The 25,558-nt window shown below is 44.5% G+C and overlaps 1 protein-coding gene across 2 annotated transcripts; it reads left to right on the top strand.

The window, feature by feature from the left end:
• On the top strand, positions 1–25,558 carry keap1a (kelch-like ECH-associated protein 1a). 2 transcript variants are annotated; one of them, XM_031792607.1, is made up of 12 exons: positions 1–311; positions 6,572–7,604; positions 7,830–8,029; positions 8,236–8,392; positions 20,540–20,632; positions 20,770–20,916; positions 21,000–21,109; positions 21,265–21,394; positions 21,491–21,687; positions 22,630–22,835; positions 22,936–23,112; positions 23,263–25,558. In XM_031792607.1, the coding sequence occupies exons 2-12, from the start codon at positions 7,395–7,397 to the stop codon at positions 23,436–23,438; spliced, it is 1,803 nt and encodes a 600-aa protein (XP_031648467.1). In that variant the 5' UTR covers positions 1–311; positions 6,572–7,394; the 3' UTR covers positions 23,439–25,558. The 2 variants fall into 2 exon arrangements, with proteins under 2 accessions (XP_031648467.1, XP_020327487.2); XM_020471898.2 differs by lacking the exon at positions 1–311 and adding an exon at positions 334–620 and having other exon boundaries at positions 23,263–23,813.

The following is a 25,558-nucleotide window of genomic DNA, read 5'->3' as shown; positions in this document are numbered from 1 at the left end:
AGTCTACAAGCCACGCTGAACTGCGCTGGGTTGGCGTATCTTGCGTTATAATCGTCGGGTAATCGGGTTAATTTCTTGGAATGTTGTTATTGTTGTTTTGTGCGTACTTGCCGACTTGCCGACTTGCCGGGTGTCAGTAATGGAGTTGTACTGCGGGGCTATGCTGCTATGAAGTTGAAGTTGCTAAGTCATGGTGATGTAGAAATCGCGCAGCGCGCATATTATGCATCTACTGTGATGTGAATGCCCCACGTCAATGCGAAACGCGCAGCGTTCAGGCGCACACAGCACAGGAGCCAGCTTCAAACAAGGTATTGTGCATCTGGATGTGTCTAAATTGTATCCGAAAAAAGTCACTCGTTGTATTCAATAGGTGCGATGTCATTTAAAAGTGAAGTGGCAAGTTTTGTTTTTGTGCCGACATAAGGTCTACGCGGTTGCGTCATCAAAGGACAACTGCGTTCGCAGTTTGACAACCTGATTTCCATACTGCCAGTCAGTGAGCCGAATGTGTCGTAGCCACATTGTTTTCTGTGTCCTTAACCGCGAAAATAACACTAGATGGAAACTACTATTTTGGAATAAATCCCTGTAGCCTAAAATATAATATAGCAGGGGAGGTGAGTATCTACTGATTTGAGCATATAGGCTAGGCTACATCAGGGTCTGATGTGTGTAATATTTTACTTTTGACATGTCCTATTGTTGTTGAATGCACTGCAGTCGAAAAGGAAGTGAAAACTGATTAAGAAGCAGATGAGCGCCACATATGACTAACTCCCGCTCATATATCTTAATCTAAACTTGCCTGGAAACCTGACGTTGAATTGCATTGCAATAATGGTTGAATTGAAGACGCTTAAGCTGCCTATCAGTCGTTGTTTTTTGCTACCAGTGAAAATGAGCTCTTGCAACAGCTGCATAGTGCGTATTCAGAGGCTGATTAATGCAGGTGCTTACGGGGTCTGAAGCCCCTGTGCTCAAGCCCGTAGGGGGCACTTGAGGCAGAGAAAAATTGAGAGAAAGTTATGCGTTTGAGAGTCTATATAAACATTCTGATAAGTATAAATAACGACAATCTCAAGGGAATACGTTTATCTATAACATGAATATAGCTGATTTATGGAGTGAGTCATGATTATGAATGAACATAAACAAGATAAAGGTATTGGTTTTGCATGTTGTCATGCATGCTGTCATCAGCATTACACTCTTACACTCTTAAGTGGTTTCAGATTATGTGGACTTTATCAGTTGTTCCAGTGAACAGAGTTGAACCCTTCCCCTGCAGGAAGTTATTATGTCACAACTGGGTTCAGTAGCCCTGTTCAGCTTTAGGGCCTATGGTTTGATATATTGTCTAATCATTGTTTGACTTGTATGTTGACTTTTATGTTCTTGGAAAAACATTTTTATCTTTGTAGTCAAATATGTCTGTGCCAGATACCTTATGACAGTGCAAAATAGTGACACACACACACACACACACACACAAACAATCCTATTCTATAAGTGTTGTGAGTCACCTGTCTGGTCAGAACCACCTTCTCATTAGTCATAATGTTGAAACATGCCTCTGCTCTGTTGTGTGTGTGTGTACTGTATATCTGCACATCCTGTTTTGAAATAATTAAACATTATCCTCATCCAATTGAACTGAAGTTAAACAACTGAGAACTTATTTATTGGCAGTTAATTTAGAATTTTCTGACCATGTTTGGTTGTTCAGCATGTAACCTCTAGCCTGAAATGATTTTATTGACATGGATAACAGTGTCAAGCAGCATTGCGTGAATACTGTCGTGTCAGGCTATGACATAGCAAATACCATGTTGTAAATATATTCATATTATTTACCTTTATTTAACCAGGCAAGTCAGTTAAGAACAAATTCTTATTTTCAATGACGGCCTAGGAACAGTGGGTTAACTGCCTGTTCAGGGGCTGAACGACAGATTTGTACCTTGTCAGCTCGGGGGTTTGAACTTGCAACCTTCCGGTTACTAGTCCAACGCTCTAACCACTAGGCAGGGTAGCCTAGTTAAATGCCTCTAGTCAGGTTGTTAAATGATGAAGGGGATGAGCTGAGGTGAGGAAGCCAATTCAATGTATTGAGATGCAACCCTCAGTGATAGAACAGCACTGTGTGTTCTTGTTGGTTCTGTTACATGTGGACACACCCACTGTTCTGTTAATGGTTAACTTTTGGATACTGTCACAGTGTTTGAACAGTGTGTGCTGTAAAACTGCATCTTAGTTTCAACTAACTATTTGTTACATTGTATAGCATATACTGTACCATTCAAAAGTTTGGACACACCTACTCATTCCAGGTTTCTCCCCTATTTGTACTATTTTCTACATTGTTAAATAATAACGAAGACATCAACACTATGAAATAACACATATGGAATGATGTAGTAACCAAAAAAGTGTTAAACAAATCAAAGTATATTTTATATTTGAGATTCTTCAAAGTAGCAACCGTTTGTCTTGATGACAGCTTTGCACACTCTTGGCATTTGCTCAGCATATGTGGGAACTCCTACAAGACTGTTGGAAAAGCATTCCACATGAAGCTGGTTGAGAGAGTGCCAAGAGTGTGCAAAGCTGTCAATCAAGGCAAAGGGTGACTACTTTGAAGAATCTCAAATATAAAATGTATTTAGAGTTGTTTAACACTTTTTTGGTTCCTACATGATTCCATGTGTGCTATTTCATAGTTTTGACATCTTCACTATTATTCTACAATATAGAAAATAGTAAAAATAAAGAAAAACCTTTGAGTGAGTAGGTGTGTCCAAACTTTTGACTGGTACTGTAAGTCAGCAGTGTAACTTTGTTTCAGTAGTTGAAGTTCTGCAGATTCTCACTCTGTGCCCTGTGGACTGTACGCCTATTTGCTGTGTCGACAGGGTTAGTTTTGGTGTGTTAAAACCCCTTAAGCCAGATCAGGAGTTCAGTACCAGGGGACACAGCTCAGGACAATGGACCTTTATAGGAGGTAGGGGGGGGGGTTGAATATGAAAGACTCTCTCTTTCTCCTCCTCCTCACTCCCCCTCTTTTTCTATCCCCTCCCTCTTTTTGCCATTCACCACACTCTTTCCATCCCCTCTCTTTCCTTCCCCCCTTTCGCTCTCTCTCCCCACTCTCTCTCCTGGCTGGTGGGTTTAGGTCTTGTGACTTGTGATCAGGCTAGCTTTAGGGTGACACACACCACACTAGGCCTATGTAATTTCTGGTATGACTGTTTGTCTTCTATTTATAAGCCATAAGGAAGTGAAACTATGCTCGAGGTTCTCATATAGTTTACCCAATAGCAATTTTTAATATTCATACTGAACATAAATATAATCACAACATGTAAAGTGTTGGTTTCATCTTTCATGAGCTTGAAATAAAATATTCAAAAAAAATCCATAGGCACAAAAAACGTATTTCTCTCAAATGTTGTGCACAAATTTGTTTCCATCCCTGTTAGTGAGCATTTCTCCTTTGCCAAGATAATCCATCCACCTGACAGGTGTGGCATATCAAGAAGCTGATTAAACAGCATAGTCATTACACAGGTGCACCTTGTGCTGGGGACAATAAAAGGCCACTCTAAAATGTGCAGTTTTGTCACACAGCAAAATGACACAGATGTCTCATGTTTTGAGGGAGCGTGCAATTGGCATGCTGACTGCAGGAATGTCCACCAGAGCTGTCGTTTCAGAGAATTTGTCAGTACGTTCAACCAGCCTCACAACCTCAGACCAGGTGTAACCACGCCAACCCAGGACCTCCACATCTGGCTTCTTCACCTGCGGGATCGTCTGAGACCAGCCACCCGGGCAGCTGATGAAACTGTGGGCTTGCACAGCCAAAGGACTTCTGCACAAACTGTCAGAAACCGTCTCGGTGAAGCTCATCAGTGTGCTCGTCTTCCTCACAAGGGTGTTGACCTGACTGCAGTTTGGTGTCGAAACCGACTTCAGTGGGAAAATGCTCACCTTCGATGGCCACTGGCATGCTGGAGAAGTGTGCTCTTCACGGATGAATCCCAGTTTCAATTGTACCGGGCAGATGGCATCGTGTGGGCGAGCGTTTTTCTGATGTCAACGTTGTGAAGAGAGGCCCATTGTCGTGCCATTCATCTGCATGATAATGCACAACCCTATTTCGCAAGGATCTGTACACAATTCCTGGAAGCTGAAAATGTCCCAGTTCTTCCATAGACTGCATACTCATCAGACATGTCACCCACTGAGGATGTTTGGGATCCTCTGGATTGACGTGTACGACAGCGTGTTCCAGTTCCCGCCAATATCCAGCCATTGAAGAGGAGTGGGACTACATTCCACAGGCCAAAATCAACAGCCTGATCAACTTGCGAAGGAGATGTGTCGCGCTGCATGAGGCAAATGGAGTTCACACCGGATACTGACTGGCTTTCTGATCCACGACCCCTCCCTCCTTTTTGTTAAGGTACAATTGAAGTCAGCGGTTTACGCACACCATAGCAAAATACATTTAAACTTAGTTTTTCACAATTCCTGACATTTAATCCTAGTAAAAATTCCCCGTCTTAGATCAGTAAGGATTACCACTTTATTTTAAGACTGTGAAATGTCAGAATAATAGTGGAGATGTATTTCAGTTTTTATTTCTTTCATCACATTCCCAGTGGGTCAGAAGTTTACATACACTCAATTAGTATTTGGTAGCATTGCCTTTAAATTGCTTAACTTGGGTCAAAAGTTTCAGGTAGAATTCCACAAGCTTCCCACAATAAGTTGGGTGAATTTTGGCCCATTCCTCCTGACAGAGTTGGTGTAACTGAGTAAGGTTTGTAGGCCTCCTTGCTCGAACATGCTTTTTCAGTTCTGCCCGCAAACTTTCTATGGGATTGAAGTCAGGGCTTTGTGAGGGCCACTGCAATACCTTGACTTTGTTGTCCTTAAGCCATTTTGCCACAACTTTGGAAGTATTGTGGCAACATTGTCCATTTGGAAGACCCATTTGCTACCAAGCTTTAATTTCCTGACTGATGTCTTGTGATGGTGCTTCAATATATCCATATAATTTCCCTTCTTCATGATGCCATCTATTTTGGGAAGTGCACCAGTCCCTCCTGCAGCAAAGCACCCCCACAACATGATGCTGCCACCCCAGTGCTTCACGGTTGGGATGGTGTTCTTCGGCTTGCAAGCCTCCCCCTTGTTCCTCCAAACATAAGGATGGTCATTGTGGCCAAACAGTTCTATATTTGTTTCATCAGACCAGAGGACATTTCTCCAAAAAGTAGCATCTTTGTCCCCATGTGCAGTTGCAAACCGTAGTCTTGTTTTTTTATGGCAGTTTTGGAGCAGTGGCTTCTTCCTTGATGAGTGACCTTTCAGGTTATGTTGATATAGGACTCATTTGACTGTGGATATAGATACTTTTGTACCTGTTTCTTCCAGCATCTTCACAAGGTCCTTTGCTGTTGTTCTAGGATTGATTTGCACTTTTCGCACCAAAGTACGTTCATCTCTAGGAGACAGAACGCATCTCCTTCCTGAGCGGTATGATGACTGCGTGGTCCCATGGTGTTTATACTTACGTACTATTGTTTGTACAGATGAATGTGGTACCTTTTACAAGGTTTTGGCTCAGGATTTTCACATGATGTCAAGCAAAGAGGCACTGAGTTTGAAGGTAGGCCTTGAAATACATCCACAGATACACCTCCAATTGACTAAAAGTATATCAATTAGCCTATCAGAAGCTTCTAAAGCCATGACATTATTTTCTGGAATTTTCCAAGCTTTTTAAAGGCACAGTCAAGATAGTGTATGTAAACTTCTGACCTACTGGAATTGTGATACAGTGAATTATAAGTGAAATAATCTGTCTGTAAATAATTGTTGGAAAAATCACATGCACAAAGTAGATGTCCTAACCGACTTGCCAAAACTATAGTTTGTTAACAATAAAATTGTGGAGTGGTTGAAAAAACTAGTTTTAATGACTCCAACCTAAGTGTATGTAAACTTCCGACTTCAACTATATCTGTGACCAACAGATGCATATCTGTATACCCAGTCATGTGAAATCCATAGGTTAGGGCATGATTAATTCATTTCAATTGACTGATTTCCTTTTATGAACTGTAATTCAGTAAAATCGTTGAAATTGTTGTATGCTGCGTTTTATATTTTTGTTCAGTGTACATGAAGAGGGTAAAGTTGGTAATCATTTTACGAGCAGAACAGCTTCATTTCCAAAAGTTTAAAAGGTGAAAACCATTTGTTTTAGAGACAGGGTTGTCACCAATGCTGTGTTCTATTCATTAGGTATGCCAAAGTTAATTTTAAAGCATATGTTACAAGCTCAAAACATTTGTAGCAGAATTACAATTATGACAATAACCATGGTCATTTGCATGACAATTCATCTTTACACAAAGTTCCATAATCATCACAGCCCTAGGTCTGTTGACAGTGGTGTGTGTGTGTGGGGGGGGGTTAACACATTTGATATACACACTCCATTGGATACACACATGCTGCCTCTCCTAATGACTATATTGTCTTAATTTGCTCCCAGACAAACAGAAGCCGCCAGATCATCCCTGATGTCATCTATCTTGGACGTAGTGGATTTAGAGGACAAAAAGTGAAGAATTGCCAACCAATGATTCATTCCTGAACTCCAGAACTAGAAGCCCAACACCAAAGGACCAAGCTGGAATCTCATGGACTAAATCAGGAATATCTGCTCTAAAGATGGAACCTCTGGACTAAACTAGAACTCCATGGACTAAATAGGAATAGTTCTTGAACCAGGAATATCAGGACCAAAAGCTGAAATATCACAGACTAATTTAGGCATTTCTGGACTAAAATTGGAATCTCTGGACTGAATATGGAATTCCTGGGCTGAACTAGAAGTCTTTGGGTGAAATCAGTAATCTCAGCGACACGACAGTTTTTTTCTGTGATATCTGACTGACTAGCGTTGAGGATGTGTGTGTTGTAACAGGCTAGTCACTAGATAGCTATGCTAGAGAGGTGAACATATTATCAACACATTGACTCTGGAGGAAATACTGCCAATAGTGATGGATGGAAGTTATAATCATCAAATCGGACAAACGGAGGGGTACGTGGGTGTTACTTGTGTAGGACTTTGATTTGTAATAACAGATACTGCGTGGAAAACCCCACCCGTGAACGTTTAGTAGTATTGATAAGTATCACGCGTTGAGTGACTATGCACTATGCACTGTGTTACAATCATTCAATAAGGATTAATCAATCGGGTGCAAAAGTCGACTTGGGGGATTCAGGGAAAATCTATACTTAGTCCATTGATTGATTAATCCGTCTCTAAGACAGACCCCCCCCCCCCCCCCCCCCCATCGGTCAGGATGTTGTGCCCCAGGAAGAAGCGCCTCACTAGGGATGCAGATTTCTCTGCCATCGCGGTGCCGTCAATGCGGGGGTCTGGGTACCTGGACTACACCATAGAGACCCACCCCTCCAGAGCCCTGCAGGCCATGGAGGACTTCAGAAGGCACGAGATGCTGTGTGACATCACCCTACACGTCACCTATAAGGACACGACCGTTGACTTCAAGGTGAGAGGGCTGCTCTTTGTTCCTACTTATAAAGCTGTATAAGGTGATACTTGACTGTAAAATACAGCGTCATCCTCGTGCATTACCCTGGGGGTTTGCTTATCAAAGCAAAAGGCTGTAAAATACTTTCTTAGTTGAATCATGTGTTTTACTGCTTGGTTGGAGTAAAAGCCTGCACCCCACCCACATGTATAAGATTGGCCACACCTCCCCTCCCAACCTCAGGTGCATAAAGTGGTGCTGGCGTCCTGCAGCCCATACTTCAAAGCCATGTTCACCAGCAGCTTTAAGGAGTGCCACGCCTCCGAGGTGACGCTACGTGATGTCTGCCCCCTGGTGGTAGGGCGGCTCATTGACTTTGCCTACACCTCACGCATCACCGTGGGGGAGAAGTGTGTGCTGCACCTCCTACTGGCCGCTATGAGGTATAAGTCTATGTGGTGACATAAATAATTTGACTGGAAGATGGTTTACATATAAAGTTCTTCCTGGTGTCTTATATGATGAATCCTTCTGTACCTTTTAAGGCGTGTTGTGACTACCTCATTGAACAGATGTGTGTGTGTGTGTGTGTGTGTGTGTGTGTGTGTGTGTGTGTGTGTGTGTGTGTGTGTGTGTGTGTGTGTGTCAGGTACCAGATAGAAGACGTGGCTAAGGCTTGCTGTGACTACCTCACTAAAAACTTGGAGCCTGCCAACGTGATCGGCATCGCTCGGTTCGCTGAGGAGATTGGCTGCACCGAGCTGCACCTGAGGAGCCGCGAGTACATCAACACACACTTCAACGAGGTAGGAACCACACACACACACTTTGTATCTCACTCACATAATGTAGCCAATATGGCTGGCTATGTGTCTGAAGTGACCTGAAGTAACCTTTCAGATGTGGGTTGGATTTGGGCCAAAATAATGTTGCTGTCTGTCAAGCAGCTGTCATATTGCTGTACACATGAGCTATTTTAGCACGATGTCATAAAGACTATAAAACATCAACGAGACAAAGACGATTTTGCCTTTTGTTGATAGACATTAGAAGAACCATAATAGAGATGTTATCTTCCGAATAAACTCTTAAAGACCTAGTAATATTTTACATCAATAGCAGTCAATATTAATCGTCACCTTAATTCAGTCTCATCTGAAAGTTGTAAATTCTTGGTTATCTTCACGAACCCTGGCTAACAAGTTGAATCAACAATACAAAATTGTGTTTAATTATTTATTTACTAAATACCTAACTAATCACACAGATTCCAAGAACACAGGATGAGATGTTACTATTCTTTGTGCAAGCACTACCAAGAGTTAATGAACAGTGAGCCTGGTGAAATTTGGGGAGCGCATCGTCAGTAGTGTAACTTTGGTTCCTAGGGTGTTTCGGCCTTTCACACTATACACCCTCCCCAAAGGCGGCCAGCGACAGGGTGATCAATCCTACTCTTGCGTCCCATTCCCAATTAGTCATAGGAGTTGCCTTGTTGATGATAGCCAACATCCCATGGGACTATGCATGGCAGGGGCGTCCTCCTCCCTGAGTCAAGCATTGTTGACCGCATACCTCCTGGCCCTCTTTCGGGGCCCAGCTCGGGTCTTTCCTCTTCATCCAGAGCCACTGACTGCTGCCTTCTGCCGCCTCCGATACAGCTTTGATTGCCGAACGCTGGCTCTTGCCCTTAATTCCAAGGTCTCTAAGCAGTCTGGTTGTAGATGTTGCCACAAAACCTCTGCAGCCCACCTCCACTGGTCGGACTTCTGTGTTCCAGCCATGATGCCGTGCTTCGGCAGCTAGATCGGCATAGTGCAGATGCTTTCCCTCATAAGCCTCATCTACTGAGTCCTCCCAGGGTACTGTGAGCTCAATGATGAAGACCTTCTTGAGCAAACGGGACCAGAGCACCATGTCAGGTCTTAGGGTGGTGGTTGCGATCTCCGGAGGAAACACAAGTTGCCGGCCAATGTCAGCTAGCATTTTCCAGTCGCGGGCCAAGCGCAGCTGGTCTCGCTCTAATGGTGTCGAGCCGCTCTTCGGTGGTTTAGCCCCTTCACAGACAAAGTTTGTCCGTAAGGGGTGTGATGCTGCTGGGGGTGGTAGGGAGTTGGTGGCAGCTCGCTTGTCCTCCAGGGCGGACTTAAGGTTTTTAAGGACTTGGTTGTGACGCCAAGTGTTGCGTCCTTGGGTGAGGCTTGTTTTACACCCTGTGAGAATGTGCCTGAGGTTGGCTGGCATGGAACAGAAGGCACAGTCCGGATCTTCACCATACCATTGGTGAAGATTAACTGGAGTTGGAAGGACGTCATATGTTGCTCTGATGGAAAAGCTCAACCGCCTCGCTTCCATGGCCCACAGATCCTTCCAGCTGATCTTCCTCTTCTCCACACTGTCCCATCGAGTCCACTGTCCCTGTTTGGAAAGAGAGACTGCCTTGGCCCACCTTGCAGCCTCCTCCTGATGGCGTACTTCCTGCACTACCATCTTCCGCCGCTCTGGTGCAGTGGCCTTACTCCAAGCAGCACGGCTAGTTAACCCAAGGCTTCCTCTCCCTTGCTGAACATGACCCACAATGTCAGCATGTCTGAGGGCTGCTGTTGCCTCCTGGACTGCTTTTCCTGGCCTCCATTTGCGCCCAGTTGCCAAGGTCGGCGCGTTGTTGCTCAACACTGGGTCTCGAGATTCATTCAGTGTCATCTGGAGCCTGGTTTTTGAACACTTGAATTCCTGTGTTATGGATGGACTGTAGGCTACTACTGATGTCTTTGCGCAGCTGTTGCACCTGGTCTTTGTCCTTCAGGCTTGCATCATACCACCTTCCAAGGCTTTTTACCAGCTGCTCAGACACTGTTGGGATTTGGTCATCTCCGATGAAGAATTTCAGGTTAGAGAGTACTCCCTTCACAATCGAGATGCTGCGTGACTTGGATGGTTTAATCTTCATACGGGCCCAGCTGATGTTCTCCTCAAGTTTTCTGAGCAGTCTCCTGGTGCATGGGACAGTGGTGGTCAATGTTGTAATGTCGTCCATGTAGGCTCTGAGTGGAGGGAGGCGGAAACCCGAGTCGACTCGCTGTCCACCAGCAACCCAGAGGTTAACGGAGAAATGGTGCATCCCGCCATTATACCTACATTCAGGCACTGCCATGAGGTGGTGAACTCTGAGGTGGTGAAGCAGAACTGCAGATCCTGGAAGTACGACTTCACCAGGGTTGTGATGGTGTCCGGTATGTGGAAAAATCTGAAGGCAGACCACAGGAGTTCATGGTGCACAGAGCCAAATGCATTGGCAAGGTCGAGAAAGACTACATGGAGGTCCCTTTTCTCCACCTTGGCCATTTGGATCTGGTGCCATATCATGCTGGAATGTTCCAAGCAGCCAGAAAACCCTGATATTTCTGCCATCTGTACAGATGTATCGACGTACGCATTCCTTTGCAGGTACTCGGCCATCCTCTGGGCAATGACCCTAAAGAAGATTTTACCCTCGACATTCAGTAAGAAGATTGGGTGGAATTGGCTGATGTTCACTGCATCCTTCTCCTTAGGGATCAGGACCCCGCCTGCCCTACGCCACACTTTGAGTATTATCTTATTTTGCCAAGCTATTCTCATAAGCCTCCAGAGGAACCTCAGGACATCTGGTGCATTCTTATACACTTTGTACGGGACTCCATTTGGCCCCGGGGCTGATGCTGTTCATGCCCGTCGAACTGTGTTTTCCACCTCTTTCCATGTCGGAGGGCTGGTCTCAATATGATGTTCCGGGGATTCAATGGGTGGGATATCTGATGGGATGGCCAGATGTTCATGTCGCTTTGAGTCAAAGTTTGTTGTTCTCAGGTGCTCCTCTAGGTCTTTCTTTGTTGTTTTTAGAGCTCCACTTTTTTCCTTTGTGAAGAGACTTTTAAGGAACTTGAAGGGATCTTTATTGAATCGAGTTCTAGTTTGTTCTTTCTTGCTTCTGCGTTTCCGTAGGTTCTCTGCTCTACGGAGGGATGCCAACCGGGTTTTGATATCAGCCTGAAGTGCCTCTATGCCCTCTTTTTCCACTTCCGAGGCCTTCTTCCACTGTTTCTTAAGCTGTCGTCTTTCTTGAACGAGGCGCTTGATTTCTTGTTGCCTCCTGGAAACTGGTGGGGTTGGAACCTTTCTCCCGCCTTTTGCCTCTTTCACTCCAAATATTTCTGTCCCGTACTCATAGATGATGTCCCCCATCCTCTCCAACTTCTTCTCCACTGTGCCTCGAAGTTTCTCGAGGGTCAAGGTAAGGTCAGTATTCACTGTTTCCCACAACTTCTTGTCACTGGCGCCAGGCCACTTCACATACGGTCTGTGCCCTGGTAGTCTCCTCTCGACTGCAGGTCTGGGAGGCTCGGTGAGTTCCACTCCTGTTGTTGGTTCCACCTCAGTTGTTACTTCGGTGCTTGAGTTTACGTCCTCCACGACAGTGGTACTGATGCACTGCAAACTATGGTTTGCATCCAGTTGCTGTGCTTCATTCGACTGATTTGATCGCTTTCGCAGAAAGTAATCAATGCGAGGCCTCTGTCTCTCTTTACCCAAACACCCCTTCTTCCCCTGGTGGATCCTCAACCCATGGTGTGATGTAACTTTCCTCCAACCACAGACACATACCTGCATCTGTTTGTGGCCCGCTGTTGCAGCAGAACTTGTGACAGTTGCTGTGTTGTTCTCTTATGCTGTGTTCTCATTACTCGTAGTCGTTTCCGGTCCAGTCGTTACCATGTTGTCAGCCGATGAGTCATCTTCCGCCCCCGCTCTCGCAGACTCTAGGGGTATTCTCGTATGTTGACTTTCTGTAGCTAAAGCGTGTGTTTCCAACATACTGCGAAGCATGGGAAACTACAGAAATAGGAAGCTACCCCATGACTGTCCCAGTGGGGTCTATTCCCTCCTGTCAGCCGTCTCTCCGTGCCGCCACAAGGACTTTCCCCTGTTGTCAGCTGATCTTTCTCAGCAGTCACTGGACAAGTCCAGATATTCAGATTCCAAGAACACAGGATGAGATGTTACTATCCTTTGTGCAAGCACTTCCAAGAGTTAATGAATTACACATACACATAATTACACATACACATAATTAATCATAATTTGATTACAAATTACGTCATAAAGGAAAACGTCCCTAGTGGGCGGAACAGATATGACAGCTTGTTACACAAAAGAAAAGGGGCTGGGTTTGAGTGAAAGAGCGGGAAGACTGAGTAACAAAGGAAGAAGCTGTGCCAATGTAAATACAGTATCTTATGCATTCTAAATTTCCGCCCATTTGGAAAAGGAAAATGCTATAAATATTTACTCTGAGCTGCACTTCAGTAGGTTGGTGGTAGATGGAAGGCCGTGTTGCCAAACCGAGTCCTTTGAAGAATGTCTCTGGTGGTCAATTGGATACGTTGTAGTAACGTCGTTGTGTGATAGACGGGATACTCTGTCTGTTCCTTCCTAACCCTCGTTTGCAGCTGCTGTTGCTAACTCACCGGCTAGGAGGTATCACTTCTGTAATGAATAAGAGTTCAAAGTTCATACTATTCGCAGCCAAAGCTCACGCTGATGTTGGCTTCATTCTGTAGTTATTATCTGAACCATTCTGACATTGGACCGTCGTCCTCACATCCTCGGAACAGGAGGTTATATTTTCGTCAAGGCTTTATATAGTGGAGCGAGAAGGGTGTGTCTGAAAAGTTTTATAACCCATGTCTCTTCACAGGGGCGGGCCACTGATTGAGCAGAGCCTTAATCTTATGAAAACCCAAATCTCTCATTTGGAAGCTAACATTACATTTAATCTCTTCACCAATAATTTTATATTCAAACATTTAAATTGAACAACAATTCCATGTGAATCCAATAACTCTGATGTGTAGACTTTCCACTGTAGAGTTTATGTCACCTTATCATTGATGAGAATGTCTCAGATGACAACCGAACTGACATCATATTCATTAAGTACCACCGCATATGTTCAATTGGTTGGATTACCAGAATATAGTTCATTTCCACCCCACCTTTTGAGGTTCCAAGAATCTCTATGTTAACCAAAGGGTTTTCAAATGTAACATCAATAGGGTAGAGAGAGGAAAAAGGGGGGAAGAGGTATTTATGACTATCATAAACCTACCCCCAGGCCAAAGTCATGACACCACTGAATGGGTAATGGTTTTGGTAGGAATCCCAGAGCTTCCACAATGTAGGGTTGCACATGTACACAGTATATACACCCTTCATCAGTTCTAAAGTGAAAGCATTAGAAATGTGCTTATGCTTATCGTCAGGCTTGAAGTCATAATTATACAGGATTCTCTGACCTTTCTTGTACATGTACAGTGCCTTCAGAAAATATTCACACCCCTTGACTTTTTCCACATTTTGTTGTTAAAGTGTGTTTCAGTTTGATTTAATAGTCATTTTTGGTAAACGATCTACACAAAATACTCTGTCAAAGTGGAAGAATAATTCTAACATTTATTTAAAAAATATATATTAAAAATGAAACACTTCTATCTTGATTAGATAAGTATCCACCCCCCTGAGAGAATATCTGTTAGAAACACCTTTGGCAGTGATTACAGCTATAAGTCTTTTGGGGTAAGTCTCTAAGAGCAATATTTGCCCATTTTGTTATTTTGAAAAGGTTCTTCAAGTTCTGTCAAGTTGGTTGTTGATCATTGCTAGAAAGCCAATTTCAAATCTTGCCATAGATTTTCAAGCCGATTTAAGTCAAAACAGGAACATTAAATGTCATCTTGTTAAACAACTCCAGTGTATATTTGGCCTTGTGGTTTAGGTTATTGTCCTGCTGAAAGGGGAATTTGTCTCCCAGTGTCTGTTGGAAAGCAGACTGAACCAGATTTTCCTCTAGGATTTTGCCTGTGCTTAGCTCTATTCCGTTTCTTTTTATCCTAAAAAACAACCTAGTCCTTGCCGATGACAAGCATACCCATAACATGAGGATGCCACCACCATGCATGAAAATATGAATGGATTTCCCACAAACACAATGCTTTGTATTCAGGATAAAAAGTAAATTTCTTTGCCACATGTTTTGCAGTATTCCTTAAGTGCCTTATTGCAAAAGGAATACATGTTTTGGAATAGTTTTTATTCTGTACAGGCTCCCTTTTTTCACTCTGTCATTTAGGTTAATATTGTGGAGTCACTACAATGCTGTTGATCCATCCTCAGTTTTCTCATATCACATCCATTAAACTCTGTAACTGTTAAAAATCACCATTGGTTTTATGGTGAAACCCCTGAGCAATTTCCTTCCTCTCTGGCAACTGAGTTAGGAAGGACACATATATCTTTGTAGTGACCGGGTGTATTGGTACACCATCCAAAGCCTAATTAATTACTTCACCATGCTCAAAGGGATATTCAGCACCTGCTTTTTTATTTTTACACATCTACCAAGTGGTGCACTTCATTCAGAGGCATTGGAAATCTACCTGGTCTTTGTGGTTGTGCTTGAAATTCACTTTTTTCGATTGAGGGATCTTACAGATAATTGTATGTGTGCGGTACAGAGATGAGGTAGTCATTCAAAAATCATGTTAAACACTATTATTGATCAAATCAAATCACATTTTATTGGTCACATACACATTGTTAGCAGATGTTAATGCGAGTGTAGCGAAATGCTTGTGCTTCTAGTTCCGACCATGCAGTAATATCTAACGAGTAATCTAACAATTTCACAACAACTACCTTATACACACAAGAGTAAATTAATTAATAAGATTATGTACATATAAATATATGGATGAGCGGTGGCCGAATGGCATAGGCAAGATGCAGTAGATGGTATAGAGTACAGTATATACATATGAGATGAGTATTGTAGGGTATGTAAATATTATATAAAGTGGCATTGTTTAAAGTGACTAGTGATACATTTATTACATCCAGTTTTTAATTATTAAAGTGGCTAGAGGTTTGAGTCAGTATGTTGGCAGCAGCCACTCAATGTTAGTGGTCACAGAGTGAGTCCATGCAAATGATTATGTGACTTGTTAAGCACAGTTTTACTCCTGAACATATTTAGGCTTGCCATAAAGAAGGGGTTGATTACATATTGACTCAAGACATTTCAGATTTTCAATGTTCTACAAACAAAATTGAATATTTAATCAGGCCGTAACACAACAAAATGTGGAAAAAGTATAGGGGTGTGAATACTTTCTGAAGGCAATGGAAAAGTTGTTCATGGCAGTGAATCTCAAGTAGTAGACTCCTTTTACTGGTGGTGTGGAGATACCTGGAGCAGAGGACAAGAACATTTTGCATACATTGTTTAATAAAGCCTTGGTTTCTTGCATGTTAACATTAGAACCCTACTCCCTAAGTTTGTTTTACTCACTGCTTTAGCACACTCTGCCAACCCAGATGTCTTAGCCGTGTCTGAATCCTGGCTTAGGAAAACCACCAAAAAGTCTCTCACTGTTGCCGCTTGCTATAGACCTCCCTCTGCCCCCAGCTGTGCCCTCGATACCATATGTGAATTGATTGCCCCCCATCTATCTTCTGAGCTTGTGCTACTAGGTGACCTAAACTGGGACATGCTTAACACCCCGGCCATCCTACAAACTAAGCTTGATGCCCTCAATCTCACACAAATTATCAATGAACCTACCAGGTACAACCCCAAATCAGTAAACACGGGCACCCTCATAGATGTCATCCTAACTAATTTGCCCTCCAAATACACCTCTGCTGTTTTCAATCAAGATCTCAGCGATCACTGCCTCATTGCCTGTATCCATAATGGTTCTGCGACCAAACGACCGCCCCTCATCACTGTCAAATGCTCCCTGGCCTTTCTAATCGACCTGGCCGGGGTATCCTGGAATGACATTGACCTCATCCCGTCAGTAGATGATGCCTGGCTATTCTTTAAAAGTGCCTTCCTCACCATCTTAAATAAGCTTGCCCCTCTCAAAAAATTTAGAACTAGGAATAGATATAGTCCTTGGTTCACTCCATACCTGTCTGCCCTTGACCAGCACAAAAACATCCTGTGGCGTTCTGCATTAGCATCGAATAGCCCCCGTGATATGCAACTTTTCAGGGAAGTTAGGAACAAATATACACAGGCAGTGTATATTCCAAGCTTTTTCAAACAGAAATTTGCATCCTGTAGTACAAACTCAAAGACGTTCTGGGACACTGTAAAGTCCATGGAGAATAAGAGCACCTCCTCCCAGCTGCCCACTGCTCTGAGGCTAGGAAACACTGTCACCACTGATAAATCCACTATAATTGAAAATTTCAAGAAGCATTTCTCTACGGCTGGCCATGCTTTCCACATGGCTACCCCCTACCCCGGTCAACTGCCCGGCACCCTCCACAGCAACCCGCCCAAGCCCCCACCATTTCTCCTTTACCCAAATCCAGATAGCTGATGTTCTGAAAGAGCTGCAAAATCTGGACCCCTTCAAATCAGCCGGGCTAGACAATCTGGACCCTCACTTTCTAAAATTATCTGCAGAAATTGTTGCAACCCCTATTACCAGCCTGTTCAACCTCTCTTTCGTATCGTCTGAGAGTCCCAAAGATTGGAAAGCTGCCGCGGTCATCCCCCTCTTCAAAGGGGGTGACACTCTAGACACAAACTGCTACAGACCTATATCTATCCTACCCTGTCTTTCTAAGGTCTTCGAAAGCCAAGTTAACAAACAGATTACTGACCATTTCGAATCCCACCATACCTTCTCTGCTATGCAATCTGGTTTCAGAGCTGGTCATGGGTGCACCTCAGCCACGTTCAAGGTTCTAAACGACATCATAACCGCCATCGATAAGAGACATTACTGTGCAGCCGTATTCATCGACCTGGCCAAGGCTTTCGACTCTGTCAATCAGAACATTCTTATTGGCAGACTCGACAGCCTTGGTTTCTCAAATGATTGCCTCGCCTGGTTTACCAACTACTTCTCTGATAGAGTTCAGTGTGTCAAATCAGAGGGCCTGTTGTCCGGACCTCTGACAGTCTCTATGGGTGTGCCACGGGGTTCAATTCTCGGACCGACTCTCTTTTCTGTATACATCAATGATGTTGCTCTTGCTGCTGGTGATTCTCTGATCCACCTCTACGCAGACGACACCATTCTGTATACTTCTGGCCCCTCCTTGGACACTGTGTTAACTAAACTCCAGACGAGCTTCAATACCATACAACTCTCCTTCTGTGGCCTCCAACTGCTCTTAAACTCAAATAAAACTAAATGCATGCTATTCAATCGATTACTGCCCGCACCTGCTCGCCCGTCCAGCATCACTACTCTGGACGGCTCTGAATACATGGACAACTACAAATACCTGGGTGTCTGGTTAGACTGTACACTCTCCTTTCAGACTCACATTAAGCATCTTCAATTCAAAATGAAATCTAGAATCGGCTTCCTATATCGCAACAAAGCATCCTTCACTCATGCTGCCAAACATACCCTCGTAAAACTGACCATCCTACCGATCCTCGACTTCGGTGATGTCATCTATAAAATAGCCTCCAACACTCTACTCAACAAACTGGATGCAGTCAATCACAGTACCATCTGTTTTGTCACCAAAGCCCCATACACTACCCACCATTGCGACCTGTACGCTCTCGTTGGTTGGCCCTCGCTTCGTACTCATCGCCAAACCCACTGGCTACAGGATATCTACAAGTCTCTGCTAGGTAAAGCCCCGCCTTATCTCAGCTCACTGGTCACCATAGCAGCACCCACTCGTAGCACGCACTCCAGCAGGTATATCTCACCCCCAAAGCCAATTCCTCCTTTGGTCGTCTTTCCTTCCAGTTCTCTGCTGCCCATGACTGGGACGAATTGCAAAAATCTCTGAAGCTGGAGACTCACATCTCCCTCACTAGCTTTAAGCACCAGCTGTCAGAGCAGTTTACAGATCACTGCACCTGTACATAGCCCATCTGTAAACAGCCCATCTATCTACCTGCCTCATCCCCATACTGGTATTTATTTATTTATTTTGCTTCTTTGCACCCCAGTATCTCTACCTGCACATTCATCTTCTGCCGATCTACCATTCCAGTGTTTAATTGCTATATTGTAATTACTTCGCCATGGCCTATTTATTTCCTTAACTTACCTCATTTGCACTCAGTGTATATAGACTTTTTGTTTTCTTTTGTTCTACTGTATTATTGACTGTATGTTTTGTTTATTCCATTTATAACTCTGTGTTGTTGTTTGTTGTTGTTTGTGTTGAATTGCACGAATTACGCTTTATCTTGGCCAGGTCCCAGTTGCAAATGAGAACTTGTTCTCAACTAGCTTACCTGGTTAAATAAAGGTGTTCTCAACTAGCCTACCTGGTTAAATAAAGGTGTTCTCAACTAGCCTACCTGGTTAAATAAAGATAAAAATAAATAAACATAAATATAGCTTGAACTCCTAGACTAAAGTCAGTCAAAAACAGTCTGTATGGTTGGGTCGTAAAGTGACTACATGTTGTCGGGTCGTAGGCCTTGCCGATATTGGTGATGACTCTGGTGTAGACCGGGGAGGTGACATTATTGAAGGGGCCTACAGGTCCATTGTGGCTCAAACCAGCAGAGAAGGCCACTTTTGGTGTGCCCATGAACACAGGAGAGAAAACTGTATAATTACTTGATGATACTGATAAAATTACATCATTCTTCTATTCACAATCACAGAGTGCAAATGACAGTGTATTTTATGGTTCACAGGTTCTCAATTGTATTTAATACATTATACTTGTGCAACAGTGAATTCTGCAGCAATGTCGATTTAGTGAAATGAACTGATCCCCAACTCAAAATCAATGTTGTTCACATCCGTTTTACTATAACTGCAGCTGACCTCGTCAGCTCTCACTGGCACTCAGTCTGGCCTCCAGGCCTGAAAACCACAGACTGTAGCTGACCTCGTCAGCTCTCACTGGCACTCAGTCTGGCCTCCAGGCCTGAAAACCACAGACTGCAGCTGACCTCGTCAGCTCTCACTGGCACTCAGTCTGGCCTCCAGGCCTGAAAACCACAGACATATATTCACACTAAGAGTCACCAGTAACTTTACATCCAACATGAAACAATGTTAACCCTTCTTCAAATCATTATAAACAGTGGGACGCTGTGACTGACTTAGTCCCTTCAATTTACACCTTTACAACCATACCTGTTAAATCACCTGTGTCCTTTAATCTTCATCTTCCCCATGGTGGCTTCTAAGGTCCACCACTGTGTTTCTATACCTCAGCCTCATTGGCTGTCAGTCTGACCTCCATGTTACTTCTCTCTCTGCTCCACCACGATGGTTCCCAGGTTGTGCACTATGTCTCTCATCTCCTTCATCTCGGTCCAGATGTCAGGGGTGGTGGTGGTCTGTTCGTTGGTCGTCTCTCCATCTGAACCTCACTCACCCTGCTCTCTCTCCCTGCACTGTGTCCCTGTTGAGTGATGTCACTCTCTCTGACCCCTCCACTCTCCTCCTGAGTCCATGCCCCAGACAGACAGAACACCCTCCACTCTCCTCCTGAGTCCATGCCCCAGACAGACAGAACACCCTCCACTCTCCTCCTGAGTCCAGACAGACAGAACAGCAACACCAGCAGAGCTACAGCACCCCTCATTCTGAAACAATACCTGTTCAGATATGATGCGCTTTATGAGGCTCAGACCCCCTCCTTATATACACACATCAGTTAAGCAGTACGTGTACAAGAGACACGTCATTAAAAAGTCAAGGTTGGTAAGTCTTGTCAATGTTGTATAAGACCATGAGAAGTCTGCAACTGTTGTTTGGTGAAGGATCCCCTGGCGTCACCTGTTCCCTATAGACAAAAACAGTGTGCGTAGTCAGACATAGAAATGCCTTATTGACGGATTGTGTTTGTGTGTGTGAGCATGTGACGCGTGTTGACTATGTGTCTATTTGTCCCTACCCCAGGTAACCAAAGAGGAGGAGTTCTTCAGTCTGTCTCACTGTCAGCTGTTGGAGCTCATCAGCCAGGACAGCCTCAAGGTGCTCTGTGAGTCAGAGGTATGGATTTGATTTATATTCTATATACATGGTTTATCCTGAGGTGTATATTTATATACTTCACTTATATGCATATTTCTATGTGAAAATCAAGATAACCGCCTGCCAAAGTTTGACCATGAGCCCCTTGATGTCAGGTGTACAAGGCTTGTACAGACTGGGTACGATGGGACGTGGAGAGCAGAGCTCCGTATCTCCACGCCCTCCTCAATGCTCTCCACGTCTACGCTCTGCCTCCCAAGTTCATCAAGATACAGCTCCAGTCCTGCCCCATCCTCAGCAAGGCAAGTCCCTATCTATGAAACCTATGTCGTCTATTCATCTATGACCGGCTGCTGGGATTGATTGATACGTTCCTTCATTCCAGGCCAACTCCTGTAGAGACTTCCTGTCTAAGATATTCCAGGAAATGGCGTTGAGGAAGCCCCTCCCCCCTGCGCCTCACCGTGGAACACAGCTTATCTACGTAGCCGGAGGGTAGTCTACAAACATGTGATGGGATGGTGTGGGGTGTCGTAGGATAGGAGAGCGTAGGACACGATACAATACAATGAGACAATTGGAAGATTGGATATGATGATATAATTCTATTATGGTTATGTACTGTCTGATCCTCCTGTGTTCCATCCCAGGTATCGGCAGCACTCTCTGTCTTCTATGGAGGCCTATGACCCTGGTAGGAACGTCTGGCTGAAGCTAGCTGACATGGGCTCTCCCTGCAGTGGCCTGGGCTCCTGTGTGCTGTTTGGCCTGCTCTACACGGTACACGAACGCACGCACACACCTTGCTTTTTACAGCCTTGTCTGTCTATCTAACCCCTCCCCCTCTTCATCCCTCCCTCTCTCCCTCCTCCTCAGGTGGGAGGCAGGAACCTGTCCCTACAGAACAACACTGAGTCCAGTTCCCTGTGCTGCTACAACCCCATGACCAATCAGTGGAGCCAGCACGCCTCCCTCAACACCCCCAGGAACAGGGTGGGGGTGGCTGTGGTGGACGGGAGCATTTACGCCGTGGGGGGGTCCCAGGGGTCCACACATCATAACACTGTGGAGAGGTGAGGAGGGGGGAGAGAAATAGTGAGGAGAAGGGGGGGGGGGGTGTAGAGGAGAGAAGACAGAAAGAGGAGAGAGAGCAGAAAGAGAGTGAGATCTAGTGTAAATTCCCCAAGATAATGTAGGAATTCCTGAGCCCGAGGTGGGGGACTAATTAGTGTGACAGCCTTTGGTCCGGCTGTGTTGGTACCTGCTTCCAAGGAATGTCAATCCGGTTGGGAATGCTTCACAACTCGCTGCTGAGCGGCTAAAAGGTAGGAAATCATCTTCACCGGAATGTCATTACAGGACCCGTGGCTCTGGTAGAATACCTCAGAGATGTGTCCTACCTGCCTTTTTTTTATATCTTCCTTCCCTTCTTCCATCCATCCACCCTTGCCTCTCCTCTCAGCTGCTCTCCTATCCTCCCACAAAACTTGTTACTAGACACCTCACAAAGTACGTAGCTTTATCTTAATCCACTGGAAGTTACCTGGCTCCTATACAATAAGTTAATGATACTATCTAACTCACACTCTGATAGCACCTACAGTCCCATGCACTCAGGTCATGATGATAACAATGATAATGAGCATTGCACTATGCAGAAATCGCACAATTTCTAATAGTTTGCCTAATTTCAATGTATGTGACAAAACAAGCAAGTATAGTGTAGAGAATCTTTGAACCATCTTAACCTCTGAGAAATATCTTTTCCATAACCAAAAATATAGTATTTTCAGCTGTTTGACGTTGGTGTACGAAACCCAAAGTAAAAGATTCAAAAGCAAAACTTAAGAATGGGAAGCATAGAAATAACGCACATAGAACAGATCTACTGCTTCTTAGACGTGCTTTCTTTAAGTCACATTTCTATGTAAATTTGGTCGGGACGCCCAAAAAGTTACATATTACAGCTTTAAGACAATAACCATAAATTCTCTCTCTCTCTCGCTCTCTGCCAGGTATGACCCAGAGGCGAACCGCTGGGTGTTTGTGAGCCCCATGTCAGTAGCCCGTCTGGGGGCGGGGGTAGCAGGTTGCGAGGGGTCTCTGTACGTGGTGGGGGGGTTCGACGGCCAGAACCGCTGGAACACAGCAGAGAGGTTCCACCCCGATTCCAACACCTGGCACCAACTGGCCCCCATGACCACTGTACGCAGTGGACTAGGTGAGAATGTGTGTGTGTGTGTGTGTGTATATATACACACCTGTCAAGGTGTGTGGATAATGTCTCTCTCTCTCTGTTTCTCCCTCGTGTGTGTGTGTAGGTGTGGTGTGTGTGGACTCATACCTGTATGCAGTAGGAGGGTATGACGGTCATACCCAGCTCAGCTCCATGGAGAGGTACAGTGTAACCAGAGATGTGTGGGAGCCAGTGGCCTCCATGCAGCACTGCCGCAGCGCTCACGGGGTCACCATCTACCAGGGACGCATCTTCATACTGGGTGAGCCTGGAGAAACCTGCCATCTCTCTGGAGAGTTTGGCCAACTTTAGAACCAGATACCATGTTGCTCCTACTGAGCCTTGGATTCACCCATCCTGTTTCCCTCTCTCTGCCCTTCCATCCCTCGTCCTCCCTCCCTCCTGCCTCTAGGTGGTTTTAACTCCACAGGGTTTCTGTCCAGTGTTGAGAGTTACTGCCCTGACACCAACCAGTGGACGTCCATCACCGACATGTTGCTAGGACGCAGCGGAATGGCCGTCGCAGTAACGATGGAGCCCTGCCCCGGCAACCTGCCCGAGGAGGAAGAAGAAGAGGAAGTGACATAGTTAGAGCGAGGAGACATGACTCATCATAACTCTTTTTATATTTGACTCAACATGGCGGCAGAGCAGGACTTGTTGCAGTAGAATTAGAATGAGTAGAAAGTACAAAGCTCTTAGATCACTTTTATCCAAAGCCACAAAGTTTGCATTAATCAGGAATGTCTGTTCTGATCATTCTAATTCTATGTGGAGTCAGTAGGAAGTGGACCAGGGGGAGGACGTGACCTCACAGTGACTTCAAAGTGACCTCACCATTATTAGGGTGCTACAGACAAAGAGTTAGGAATTAGAATACTAGAATGGGCATGAACCTTCGTATGATGCCATTATAAGACACATTGCCTGAATCACTAAATGGGCTGTCACTCCCAAACAGAAGACAATTGCATTGGTAACAATTTATTTTTTAAATGTATCAACTTAAATTTAAGGAACACCTAACTTTACAAGACTGACATGACTTATTTCGACAACAGCAGCCATTACACATTCCAAGGGTACATCATGAGGTTAGAGTAAGATCTTTCGGCTACAAAGACCCAACTGACTGGAATCACAGTGAATTTAAGAGCCACTTTTCAAATGTTAAGAACAAACAGTTTGTGTTTTTAATCAAGACACTGTCTTTCAAAGATAATTCTTAAAAATCCAAATAACTTCACAGATCTTCATTGTAAAAGGTTTAAACACTGTTTCCCATGCTTGTTCAATGAACCATAAACAATTAATGAACATGCACCTGTGGAACGGTCGTTAAGACACTAACAGCTTACAGAGAGTAGGCAATTAAGGTCACAGTTATGAAAACTTAGGACACTAAAGAGGCTTTTCTACTGACTCTGAAAAACACCAAAAGAAAGATGCCCCGGGTCCCTGCTCATCTGCATGAACGTGCCTTAGGCATGCTGCAAGGAGGCATGAGGACTGCAGATGTGGCCAGGGCAATAAATTGCTATGTCTGTGAGACGCCTAAGACGGTGCTACAGGGAGACAGGACGGACAGCTGATCGTCCTCGCATTGGCAGACCACGTGTAACAAGACCTGCACAGGATCGGTACATCCGAACATCACACCTGCGAGACCGGTACAGGATGGCAACAACAACTGCCCGAGTTACACCAGGAACGCACAATCCCTCCATCAGTGCTCAGACTGTCCGCAATAGGCTGAGAGAGGCTGGACTGAGGTCTTGTAGGCCTGTTGTAAGGCAGGTCTTCACCAGACATCACGGGCAACAACGTCGCCTATGGGCACAAACCCACCGTCACTGGACCAGACAGGACAGGCAAAAAGTTGCGCTTTTGAGTTGCATTTTTGTCTCACCAGGGGTGATGGTCGGATTCACGTTTATCGTCGAAGGAATGAGCGTTACACCGAGGCCTGTATTCTGGAGTGGGATCAATTTGGAGGTGGAGTGTCCGTCATGGTCTGGGGTGTTCCCGATACAGGGAAGACATCCTCCTCCCTCATGTGGTACCCTTCCTGCAGGCTCATCCTGACATGACCCTCCAGCATGACAATGCCACCAGCCATACTGCTCATTCTTTGTGTGATTTCCTGCAAGACAGGAATGTCAGTGTTCTGCCATGGCCAGCGAAGAGCCTGGATCTCAATCCCATTGAGCACGTCTCAGACCTGTTGGATCGGAGGGTGAGGGCTAGGGCCATTCCCCCCAGAAATGTCTGGGAACTTGCATGTGCCTCGGTGGAAGAGTGGGGTCACATCTCGCAGCAAGAACTAGCAAATCTGGTGCAGTCCACGAGGAGGAGATGCACTGCAGTACTTAATGCAGCTGGTAACCACACTAGATACTGACTGTTACTTTTGATTTTGACCCCCACTTTGTTCAGGGATACATTATTCCATTTCTGTTAGTCACATGTCTGTGGAACTTGTTCAGTTTATGTCTCAGTTGTTGAATCTTGTTATGTTCATACAAATATTTACACATGTTAAGTTTGCTGAAAATAAATGCAGTTGACAGGGAGAGGACGTTTCCTTTTTTGCTGAGTTTATGTATATATTATAGGTACTTAGTTTTATTAGTTGTATTAGTAGTTTTACTTGTAGCCCTATTATGCTGTTAATGTATGTATTTTTAAAATATATTTTGTCATTATCA

Source organism: Oncorhynchus kisutch, linkage group LG16 (assembly GCF_002021735.2).
Source record: "Oncorhynchus kisutch isolate 150728-3 linkage group LG16, Okis_V2, whole genome shotgun sequence".
Taxonomy (NCBI): Eukaryota; Metazoa; Chordata; class Actinopteri; order Salmoniformes; family Salmonidae; genus Oncorhynchus; species Oncorhynchus kisutch.
The sequence above is the reverse complement of the archived record's forward strand: the minus strand, read 5'-3'. Positions and strand labels throughout refer to the sequence as shown.